The sequence below is a fragment of the Ictidomys tridecemlineatus genome, chromosome 2, assembly GCF_052094955.1.
Source record: "Ictidomys tridecemlineatus isolate mIctTri1 chromosome 2, mIctTri1.hap1, whole genome shotgun sequence".
In the NCBI taxonomy this organism is placed as follows: Eukaryota; Metazoa; Chordata; class Mammalia; order Rodentia; family Sciuridae; genus Ictidomys; species Ictidomys tridecemlineatus.
Genome location: NC_135478.1, coordinates 205,797,874 through 205,810,535, shown reverse-complemented (window position 1 = coordinate 205,810,535; position 12,662 = coordinate 205,797,874). Strand labels below are relative to the sequence as shown.

Below are 12,662 nucleotides of genomic sequence, written 5' to 3'. Positions count from 1 at the left end.
TTTTTGCAGCCTTCAAGCACATGATTTTGTAACACTCTACAGTCCCCACCTCATTTTTCTGGCTGTACTCTGTGGGAGTGCTGGTCTATCACAGTCTATTCCATTCTACTTGAAATAGGAGGTCAGTTGTCACATTTTTAATTTTCTCTCTAGTTTTAATTTATACTAGCTAACTGATTGTATTTTATATTACCCCATAAGCAATCTCAAATATTTGCACTGGTATAGGTTATAAAAATCAATACAGCATTTATTATGTTGTCTAGTTATATTTTCTCTTGCAGAATGTGAATTTTGTAAACATTAATAATTTTGTTCACCATTGATTTTTATTTCCAATATCTATTATATAGTGAACATGCTTATCAAATAATTCTAACTAGTAAAGTATAATAGTGGTAGATATTTACAAGCTGAGTTTGAATGTCAAATTTAAAAAAATACCTGTACTAAATTTCTAAAAAGTCACCCTAATGCATGAGAATAGCTTCAGCCATATAATTTGCTTTCCTTTGAATAGCATTATTCTAATTAAAATTTATTTGGGAATGAAAGATAAAAAATTATTTCTTCCAGTGTTTGAATAAAAATAATAGAATAGTAAAGGTTGAGTTGAAATTAATAAATTTTTTAAAATTTACTTTCCCAAAGCAATCAACTTTATTGTCTATTTTTGAAAAACAACATTTTAGCCAGGCATGGTCCCTGGTACTTGTAAAACCAGCTACTAAGGCAGTACGATTGAGAATTCAAGGCCAACCTAGGCAACAGATTGAGACCCCTAAAAAAATTTTTTCCACAATAATAATAGGTAAGAATTTCAAAATGACAAAATTCCTACTGTTTTGCAAGTATTTTATAAAAAATAGAAAATGTGTATAATGTGCAATTTTGTTGTTTTAATACCAGTAATAAGAAAAATGATTTATTACCCAATTTATCCAATTGTGATTATCTTTAGAAAAGGATAAGGAAACAATATCTGCCAAATTTTCAAATTTAACATTTGATTTTGAGATTTTAAAATCTCTCTTAGTATTTGTAATTATAAAATGAAATCCTCTATTATATTTAAAATATAGTCTCAAAATTAATATTAACATATTTTAAAATTTAATAAAATTTTAAAAGCCCAGAAAATACCACTGTCTAACATCAGGAGAAAATGTACTTATTGATCTTATATCATGTATGGAAAGTATGTTTTTTGGATGAAAAACCCTAGCTTGAGCTTTATGATAAATAATGGAAATTCTAATTATAACATTTTTAAATCAGATTTATTTTATAGTTAAGACTAACATTGCAAGTATTCAAACACAGATACCTGACAAAACATATGCTTTTCCTTTTATACTACGTTGCATTGAGTGTCAGATCAACTGGATCTTATTCTCCCAGGAGTGTCGGTGATTGATACAGATCAATATTCCATGACTGCTACATATTGCACTTTAAAAAAATATAAATTTACATGCAGAAACTCAGAATTCCTGCATTTTTTTCTATGCTTAAATGTTAAGTGTAGTGGTGATAATCTGAAAACAAAGGGGATGCATGTAGACACATAGTAGTTTTTGTATAAGCTAACACTATGCTACATGTCTTGCATATGCTATATCTTTTCTTCACAATCATTAGGTAATTAGTTACTGAAGAACCTGAGTTCAGTATCTTGACAAGGACTGAACAAGAGCCAGGTATGAGTCCAAGCATCTTTCAGTACCCAAACCCCTGTTCTTTATATTGCTCTGCTGCTGCTTTGGAGTGTAATTTACAGTGTGGTTTACTTGTGGTATTCTACTTGAATATTTTGCCTTTGTATAAAGAACAGATGGATTCAAAAGGATATGTGATCCAAGTGTATAATTTTTTTTTTTTTTTACATAGTCTTACTGTTGGCCAGGCTGGTCCCAAAATTGTAGTCCCGACGGATCCTCCTACTTTTCCAGTAGCTGGGACTATACCACATCCATCTTAAAATATTTTTTGTTTACACAATTGTAGTTGGGTGTTCTTACATATAAGGTCAAACCAGTTAATTGATTTAAAAATGGAAAGTTTTTTTTGTTTTGATAGATTTCTAATTTTAGAAAAAAAAATTTTTGAGGGGAAATTTTGCCTTCTATTTTTTTTAACATTATGCTTCGTTGTCAAGTTGAACAATCTCCACTAATAAATCTGCTTATATAGCAAGATGTTAATACTATAGTATTTCATTCTTTTTAAAAAATATTTATTTTTTTAGTTGTAGTTGGACACAATACCTTTATTTTATTTATTTATTTTTTTAATGTGATGCTGAGGATGGAACCCAGGGCCTTGCATGAGCTGAGCGAGCCACAACCCCAGCTCAGTATCTCATTTTAAGGTGCTCAGATGAACAATTTTAAATTTTGAAAGTGCAGATAGGGTATGTATTTTAAAATATACTACTTCTCTCTTTTGAGAGAGTTAACTCTGCTAATTGTAAGGATACATTGTAAGGAATTTTTACATTAGGTAATTTTTTTTAAATGATAGAATAGAGACTTTTGAGTTTGGGGGTACAAACTTAAGGAAAGATGGTTGGAACTTTTTGTTGTTATTCCAATAAATGATTATTTTCAGAATCAGGCAAATAGTTGAATTTGGTGTATGGATAATAATCTGTAGATTTCTGCCAAAAGGATACATTAAAAGTATTTTTTCTCATTTTAAAATTATTTATATTATACAAAAATGGAAAAATACACATAATGTTTGTGAATTCTTGCATAACTCTTTCAAAAAGAAGACATGTTACTAATTTCAATATTTTAAAAATTTCTGATGTAAAATCTGACAAAGAAAATAAGCCTTCCATTGAACAGCTCTTATCATCTGTAGTCAGTATTCTATATTGTCATATCTCTTGGCTGTCAACTCCTTGTTGATTGTTGATGATGGCTATTATTTTAATAGCAGAGAATAGTTTACTCTGCTAATTTTAAGGATACAGTATAAGGAATCCTATTAGTTGGGTGTGAAATAATAGTAAGAAATCTCTCAGAATTTGAATATTTAGTGCTGGGGTTGTGGTTCAGTGATAGAGCACTTGCCTTGTATGCACAGAGCACTGGGTTTGATCCTCAGCGCTACATAAGTAAATAAAATAAAGGTATTGTGTCTATCTACAACTAAAAATTTTTTTAAATTAAGAAAATGTTTGAGAAAGAATTTGGATACTTATAGTATATTTAAAAAATTTTAATGACTATTCTGAACCATTTTTAAATGTGACAGTTCTAGATGGTTTTATATACTTTAGTTATCTTCAGACTTATTTGATTTTTTTCCTGCTCAATCTCTATGTATGTTAATGTATATGTATGTATTACTATTAGGAGATCTTAAATATTAGAGGTGAATTTCTACTTTTTAAATAGATTCTTTTCAATAAAAAGTAAAAAAAAGAATTATTTTTGATTTTGTTGTTATACTTTTGCATTATTTTTTATTACAATTGTTACAAAACTAAACTGTGGAAGGAATTAATATATTTATAATGAGCATCTTTTATAGTTTTGTTACTCATTTCTCTTCAGTGTATTATCAAAGGGATAAACATAATTCATATATTTTGAGGTTTGAAGGTTTTACTAATAATCATTTTTTATTTCTTTTAAAATTTTTTAAAAAATTGTAGATGGAAAAATATCTTTATCTTATTTATTTATCTTTATGTAGTGCTGAGGATTGAATCCAGGGCCTCTCATGTGCTAGACTGAGCTACACCTCTCACTGAGCTGCAACCCCAACCCAATCACTTTTATTTCTAAGCTAACAAAAATTTCCTGTGAATATTGAAGATGGAAAAAAATATTTTGAAATAGACATTTCAAAAATTATTTCAGAAATTTCATTATAAGTTGCTTTTATGTTAATTTTTTATTTTTTAACTCTTATGAAAAAGCTGTTACTTGGATTTGATTTGGTATTTTTAGATATTCATCAAATTGTCACTTTATTATTTAAAAATCACTCCTTTTCAAGAAATAGATGACTAATATTAATGTCATCATTATCAGGAAATAGCTCAACATCTGTGTGATATTTTTTAGACATACTGAAATTCTTTTTACAGGTTTGGTTTTTATAGCACATCTTAACTAGTTGCTGTGTTATAGCAGAAAGATTCTCATTACTCTGGCATAATGGAGCTAACTACATGACTTAGAACAGTAAGTGTTGAGTGGGAAGATTTAAATAGCTGGAAGTAAAACACAGATTCTGAGGAACTGATTTGCCTTCTGAAGTTTTGGTTCATGTTGATAGGAGAGCTTAAATACATATGATCAAGCAAAGCTGCGGAATATTCTTCTTCTTCATTATTAACCTTAATATAATAGAAATTATTTAAAATGCTTTTTTACTCTCCATTTTGTACTTAGAAATAACACAAGTTGTGTTTAATATGCTTTAGGGTATTTGGAATTTGGTTTTGTTTTAGTTTTTTAGTCAGGTGTTGAGTTAAAAGTAATTTGGTGCTTTGAGATTAACCATGTTAGGTTTTTATCATGCACATACTATCTTTTATAGGAAAATTTAACAGTTCTCCTAGCAATCTTCTTCATTCCCCACTGTTTGTCTTGGGCACTCAGATCTGTCTTCTCTGTAAGGCAGAACTATAAAGGCATGGGACAAAGGAATTGTTAGAAGTGATAGTGTTTTGTATCCTGATTTTGATGGTGAATATGCAAATCTATACATGTTAAAAAAATAAACTTTTATTTTGCCACGACATTGGTAGGCATTTGAACATTTCTTTGCCATTCTTTCACTACAGAATTTTCAAATAAATCAATAAGTATTTCTTAAGTACAATGTTGAAGACATTGTCCTAGGTACTGAGGAAGATACCACCATGCAGATGGCATGTTTCTGCCCTGGAGGAATTTGTATTTTAACAAGATAGGGATAGGCAGCACAAGTAATGGCTGTAAGTTAAACTATAATTGTCTCTTAAGAGAGATGCAACAAAATGCTAGTTAGTGTTAGGAATATGAAGGTAGATAATTCTTCATTGAAGAGATAGCGTTTGAGCTGAGACCTAAAAATTTTTTATCTTTGACAATCAGAAATAGGAAAGACATTCTGATAGGAAGAACAAATATAAGTATTATTTATAGATGTGCAGGTTTTCTTATCTACAACTTATAAAAAACTGGATTTAGGCAGTTGTGGTGGTACATGCTTATAATACCAGCATTTCTGGCTGAGGCAGGAGATATTGCAAGTTCAAAGGCAGCCTCAGAAACTTAAGGAAGCCCTAAACAACTTAACAAGGCCCTGTCTGAAAATAAAAAAGGGCTGGGGATGTGTCTCAGTAGTTAAGCACCCCTGTGTTCAATCCCTGATGTAAAAACAAAAATAAAAACAAACTGGGTTTGCAATTTATGAATGCTCACATCCTTTTTTATTCTATTTTGTGTTCAAAAACTCTGAAGTCGCAAAATCAAATTTATTACTAGTTCTCAGATTTTTCTGGACTTAAAGTGGGGTTATATCCTGATAAATCTATTATAAAATGAAAATGTTATAAATAAAAAATTGTTTAATATACCCAACCTTCCAAACATTGTAGCTTAGCTTCACCCACCTTAAAAATGTTCAGAACACTTTTTTTTCTGCAGTTGAACAAAATCATCTAACACAAATCCTATTTTATAATAAAGTGTTGAATAGTTCATGTAATTTATTGAATACTGTACTGAAGGTGAAAAATAATTTTGTGAGTACACTTTTAAACCATCAAAAAGTTGAAAAATCATAAGTAAACCATAGCAAATTGTGGCTTTTGAGTAGTTTGGAATTAATAGTTTAGATCTTATTTTGATTCTGATTTTTATAACTGTGAGGACAGAGAGCTATTTTATATTTATTTTAAAAAAATTTTTTGTAGTTGTAGATGGACAGCATTTATTTATTTATTTTTTATGTGGTGCTAAGGATTGAACCTAGTGCCTCACAGTGCTAGTGCCACTGAGCTATAGCCCCAGCCCCAGAGAGCTATTTTAAAGTCTTTGGTGAATAGGTAGTATCTTAAACTTTTCAGGCTGCTATACCAAAGTACCTTAGACTTGGAATTTATAAATAATATGAATGTATTTTTCAGTTTGGGAGACACCATGATTAAGGTGCTAGCAGATTAATTGTTTGGTAAAGGACATTGCTCCTGTTTGGTGCCTTCTGTATATCCTTACTGGGCAGAAGAAGCAAGCAACCTCCCTTGGACCTTTTCCACAAGGATGCCAATAAAAGAGCATTATCTCCCAGAAACTTCACCTCTTGGTACTATTGCTTTGGGGTTCAGATATGAACATATGAATCTGGGGAAGGCACATATTCAGACCATACCAGATATTAAGTGTACAAGTGAAAAGCTTAGTTTTTATTTAAATTTATCTATTTACAGAGTGAATTTGAATAAATAGGATTTTCAGAATATATAATCTTATAAAATATTTCTATAATTCTTCCCCAAATTGCCTTTATCCCAGTTTTTTATACTTACATGGTAAATGAATTAACTCTGCCTAAAAGCAACAATAATCTTTTTATCCCCTCCTTAGGTTTTCTGTGAAGACCCTCATTGATCGATCTTGCTTTGAGACAATTGATGATTCCTCTCCTGAATTTAACAATTTTGCAGCTATTTTGGAACAGATTCTAAGTCACCGGCTAAAAGGTAACAGCATTACTGTATTATTCATTCTCCTCAAAGTTTATATATATATAAAATCTTGAAATTTTAAGAAACAATACAGTATGGTGTGTTTTAGATAGTAGCCATCTACATCTTAAGAAACATAAAACTGCTTCCAGAATACATAATCTTTTGACTTTTGTTCCTAGAACAGAATTTCTGTTCTCAATTTTACACTATCTCTAGGATGTGTTAAAAATGTCAAGTATATTTATTTCCATGTTCAAGAACAAAGTTGTTTTCCAAAAATAATAATAAAAGCTTAAAATTAAATGATAGCCCATCCCAAAGGTTACTAGATGATATTTTAATGAGTTTATAAAAAAGAAGGCAAGGCACATTGATTTCTAAGTAACTACTCCTTTAAATTAGAAATCTTTGAAATTTTTGGCATTGAGTAGGCTAAAAAAGATGTAAAAGAGATGTTTGACTTGAGTTTTCTTTAATCAGTAAATATATATCTCTTAAAATTTAAAGGGGAATAATGGGATCTATGTTTTCTCTGAAATCTAACATTTAAAAAATATATCTATAAAAATATCAAGAATTATATAGTATAAATCTTACTAAAAATAATGACTTTTTACATTAATTCCATTATCTAGTCTTCAAAAAAAACTAATCATTATGTTTTATTTTTTAATTTAATCTTTAAAGTGTTAATAGCATAGTTTTAAATTTATCATAGTAATCTACTTTGTTACTAGAATTTATAAGAATCTCCCAAGAGTAATCTAGAGGCTTTTTGTATTTTGTACTTTTTGATGTTGACAGCATCAAAGTTTTACTAAGCATTAGATCATTTGAGTAGTAGTCTTATTGGCCCTAGCAAAGAGATGAACTCACATGGGAGGAAAAACAAAATCTGAATTCTGTTAGCCATATGCAGTTAAAATGGTGTCTATAATATCACTGATGCTTTTCTATTGAAGTTGATTATTTGCATCTTCGAAGGTTATTGCTGTACTTTCCCCCCTGCCCAGTTTCCTGCCATTAATATATTGCTTTTTATTAAAAATATGTTTTTATAAAAACAAAGATATGGATGTATTTTGAGGTATTTTCAGTGTTCTTATGTTGTGTGATGATCATATTTTAAAACTATAAACATAAATTTATAAATAATACCTGACCAAAAACCATATAGAACACAGGAGACCCTAGTGTGCCTTATGTTAACAAGCTTTTTATCTTAAGACCCAACTTCCCTTGATTTGGTATACATTTAGTACACAATACTCTCACAAAATGTATAGAAAACTTTCAACAGAAAAGAATAAGGCTGTGCTGAAATTTCCTTGATGAGTGATTTTTGCAGACTTACTACCATGTAATTGGACTTCTCCTACATGCTAGACTGCCTTCTTCTGAATACAAAATACAGATTGTGAACCTTCAGAATTACTTCTTCTGAATACAAAATTCATACTGTGAACCTTCAGAATTACTTCTAAACAATCACGTATATTACTGTTACTTCTGAAAAATACTGTAATGAACATTTAGTTCCTAGTTGATCTATAGATAAGAATTCTGCTTAATGGGATTAAGACCACAAGAAAGCTGAAGCAGTAAGATTTGTGTTAATTTTCTAGACTAGGTAAGATCAGTAATTAAAAATACACTTAAAAAAAGTCCCTATAAACTATTATGATCACTGTAATAGATATAGATATGAATCAGAAATGATATATAAATTGAATATGAATATTTTAAAGGCTCAAGTATCTGGAACTTTTGTATATTATTTTCCATTTTTTTAGTTTCTAATATATATTTATTTTACTTTTAAATAGGTTATATAAAATTTGATAGTACCCTGTGTTCACTTAAAATTTAGTTATATATTAACTTTTACAAATTTTTCTTTACATAAGTATAAATTTAAAATATATAGATTTATGAGATTTTAAGATTTATTTTTCTTCACCTACTACTTATTTTTAAAGTAAAGGACATTTGGTTTAAACGTTAAATTTTTCCAGAGAAAGATAAAATCTCCCTCAGACACAATATAAGCTATGCTGACATAGGTAAATTGAATCGATGACACAATTATCTATTTAATTCACTCTGAAAGACCCATTACTGAAGAAAAGGAGGCTTTTAAATCATAGACATTAATCTTATTTGCAGTAATCCCTCAATAAGATGATGGTCTTACTTTTTCTAGAATATGTCTGAGAAGTAGGGATTAATTATAGAATATTAAAAATGAAAGAGACTTTCTTCTTTTAATATGAACCCCACATATGCTAATAAAAGCCGTTGCAAGGCTGGGGGTTTAGCTCAATGGTAGAACACTTGCCTGATATGTGTGAGGCACTGGGTTTGATTCTCAGCACCACATAAAAATAAATATATAAAATAAAGGCATTGTGTCCACCCACAACCCACAACCCTCCAAAAAATACTACTGCAGAAGCTGGTTAATAAGTGGAATGTTTTGTTGAAGCCAGGGTTTTGAATTTAGGCATTTTTCTTGCACAGCAACAATTGCACTTCCCACCCCACAACTCCATACCACCATTTCAGGTAGCACCAAGGATCCCAGATTAAGAAACACTGTTCTGTACTAGTCTTGTCTCCCACTGAAATAATCCACTCAACAATATTTCTAACTGGTGGACATATAGTTTTTTGTGTAAATACTTCTGATCTCTGGGAACTTATTAAAGTAGTCCATTCACATTTTTTTGGACAGTTCACATTGTTAGGAAGTCCTTAGGTATGCAAAACTAACCTGTCTTCTATGCTTTGATCTTTTTCTGCTACTTTCATTTTTAATATTCTATTATTAATCCCTACTTCTCAGACATATCCTAGAAAAAGTAAGACTGTCATTTTCTACTACTTTAAAAAATGTGCTTAATAAATATTTTTAAATTAATATTTCCCTCATTTGTTTTTTTTTCTCTTGTAAGATATTTCTAGTTCCTTCAATCTTCTGGAATCACCACAGACTTAGCTATTCTTCTGATTTATCACTGATTTGTCTTAAAATTTGGGTTATGTAAAATACTTCAGATAGGCTAAATTCTATACTAGTCAGAATTTTAAATTACATTGATTTTTTGTTTTTATTTCTACATCACATATTTGGTTGACATGAAGTTGAACCCATGTGAAATCCCAAGACTTTTTAAAAGTTGATTACTTCTGATCTTTTTTTTTCTCTAAATTAGTTTATCTGAGCTGAAGTTTGATAAGGATAAATGCAATATAATTTCTTTCGTCAACCATTTTAGAGATAGGTGAGATGACTTTGAAAAATCCAATTATGGTCATGTGTTGCTTAAGGTGGGGATACATTTTGAGAAATGCATTGTTCATCAATGTGCAAACATCGTAGACTATATTTATACAAAATAAGGTGGCTACAACATCACTAAGAGATACAATCTATAGGATCACCATGGTACATATTATCTACTGTTGAGTGAAATCTTGTTATATGGGACATGAGTGTAAGTGGAAAGCTAACCCCACGTTCATGGATTAGAAGATGAATATGCATAAAATATCAATACTGCCAAAACTATCTATAAATTCAATGCAGTGGCTATCAAAATTACAATGACATTTTCAACAGAAAAAAAATCCTGAAATTGACATAAAAGCACAAAAGATTCTGAATAGCCTAAGTAAATCTGAGAGCAAAAAGAACAAAACTTGAGACTGCAGACCAGAGATATCAAATTATATTACAAAGCTACAATAATCAAAATAGCATGGTGTTGGCATAAACAAGGACAGCTAAACCAATGGAATAGCATATAGAGTCCAAAAATAAATCCAAACATTGATTTTAGATGAAGTAAACCAGAGATATAAAGGATAGCATCTTCAGTAAATAGTGTTAACACAATTGAATATTGACATGCATGCAGAAGAATTAAATTAAACCTTTATCTCATACCATATACAAAAATCAAAGTGAATCAAAGATTTAAATGTAAGACCTAGATAATAAATAATAAATAAAGCTACTAGAAGAAAACGGGAATATCTCTCTGATATTAGTCTCATCTGAGCAATGTTTTTTTTTTTTTAATATGAATTCAAAAGGGCAGGCAAAAAAAGCAAAAAATAGACATCTGGAATTAGATCAAACTAAAATGTTTCTGTGTGACCAAGGAAATAATCAACAGAGTAAAGAGAAACCCACAGAATGGGAGAAAATATTTGTAAACCACAAATCTGATAAGGAATTCATATACAAAATACGTAAGGAACTTAAATAACCCAAACAGTGAAAAAACAAATAACCTGATCACAAAATGGGCAAAAGACTTGAATAAACAAGTACTGGCAAGGTTATGTACTGTTGCCCTACTGGTGGGAATGTAGTATAACCATTATAGAAAACAGTATGGAAGTTCTTATTTTAAGTGAAAAGAGAACTCTCTTAGAAATCCCACTTCTGGGTACAAATCCAAAAAAAAAAAAAAATGAAATCAGTATGTCAAAGAAATATTAGTATTCCCGTGTTAATTGCAGAATTGAATTATTCTCATTATCCAAGATAAGGAATCAATTTAAGTGTCCATCTCAGATGAATAAAAAAACTGTTATATGTACACAGTGGAGTACCATTCAGCCTTTAAAGAGAAGGAAATTCTGTCATTTGTGACAACGTGGATGAACCTGGAAGACATGTTAAATGAAATGAACCCAGATACAAAAAGGCCCATACTGCATTGTCTCACTTATATGTGGGATCTAAAAAATTTTGATCTCCTACAAGTAGAGAGTAGAATGGTGATTACAAGGTGGTGGGGACATGTTGGTCAAAAGATAAAAATTTTTGGTTAGGTAGCAGGAATATGTTCAAAAGATCTGTTGTACAATTTGAAAACTATAGTTAACAGTTTATTGGATATTATAACATTTCTAAGAGAGTGTGTTTTATGTTCTCTTCACACACATGTACACACACACATATACAATCATAGTATGTGAATGCTATGTCTGAAAATAATGTGTTGGGAATTTAGCTTCCAGTGTAATGGTGTTGGTAAGTGGGGTGTTTGGGACTTGTTTAGATTGCATTTGAATTAAGTTCTGGTGAATGGACTAATGCGCATATAAAAGGGCTTGACAGAAAGAGTTTGTCCTTTTTTTTTTTTTTTCCTTTCTGCTTTTTTGCTGTGGGAGAATAAAGTATTCCTTTTCTCTGAAGGATACAACACTTTGAGTGCTTCTCAAAAGCATGCACTAGACTCTCATCAGACACCAAACCTACTGGAACCTTTATCTTGGACTTCCCAGCCTCCAGAACTGAGAATAAATTTCTGGTTTTTTAAAGATTATTCACTCTCAGGTATTCTGTTATAGCAGCACAGAACAAGCTAAGACAGAAATGTAATGAATGTTAATTAGCTACATTCTATGTATGTATTTATGGACAATCTATACCATATATATTATTTGCATTTGATACCATTTGTATTCCATAGCATTACATTATATTGCATTTGATATGTATGTATTTAATTTTGTCAGCCCAAAAACATTTTTTTAAAGAAGTTTTTAAAAAGAAAAGGAGTTGATTGGGCCTGGGGTTTTGGTGGTACAGTGCTTGCCTAGCATGTGTGTGTCCCTGAGTTCCATCCTCAGCACCACATATAAATAAATAAAATAAAGGTATTGTGTCCAACAACAACTTAAAAAAAAAAAAAAAAGAAAAAGACTTGATAAAGTCTAAGGTTTTTCCAGGAGAAAAGACAGAAAAAAAGAGTAGCCTGTAAAAGTAGAAAATATGGTATGCAAAAACAAAGAAGAAAGAAAATATGGTATGCATTGATAGAGTAAAGAACTTCTAGAAATTGGTTGGCTGGGTAAGAGAAAGCTGAGAAGAGGATTGATATAGATATTCCAGACTCTATGTGGCCATTACCCAAGAAAACCTGAAAGGAAGAGCATGTTTGGGAAA

General features: G+C 30.4%; 1 protein-coding gene across 5 annotated transcripts in view; it reads left to right on the top strand.

Annotated features, from left to right (window-relative positions):
• Rundc3b (RUN domain containing 3B) overlaps positions 1-12,662 on the top strand; it is a 147,053-nt gene that overhangs the window by 9,473 nt on the left and 124,918 nt on the right. For 3 of the 5 annotated variants that reach the window (XM_078040489.1, XM_078040488.1, XM_078040490.1), the window contains exon 2: positions 6,594-6,709. In XM_078040489.1, coding sequence (XP_077896615.1) covers positions 6,594-6,709 — 116 coding nt within the window. Of the gene's footprint in view, positions 1-9; positions 122-1,681; positions 1,701-6,593; positions 6,710-12,662 lie in introns of those variants that run through there. The other 2 variants (XM_078040491.1, XM_078040492.1) reach the window with 2 other exon arrangements.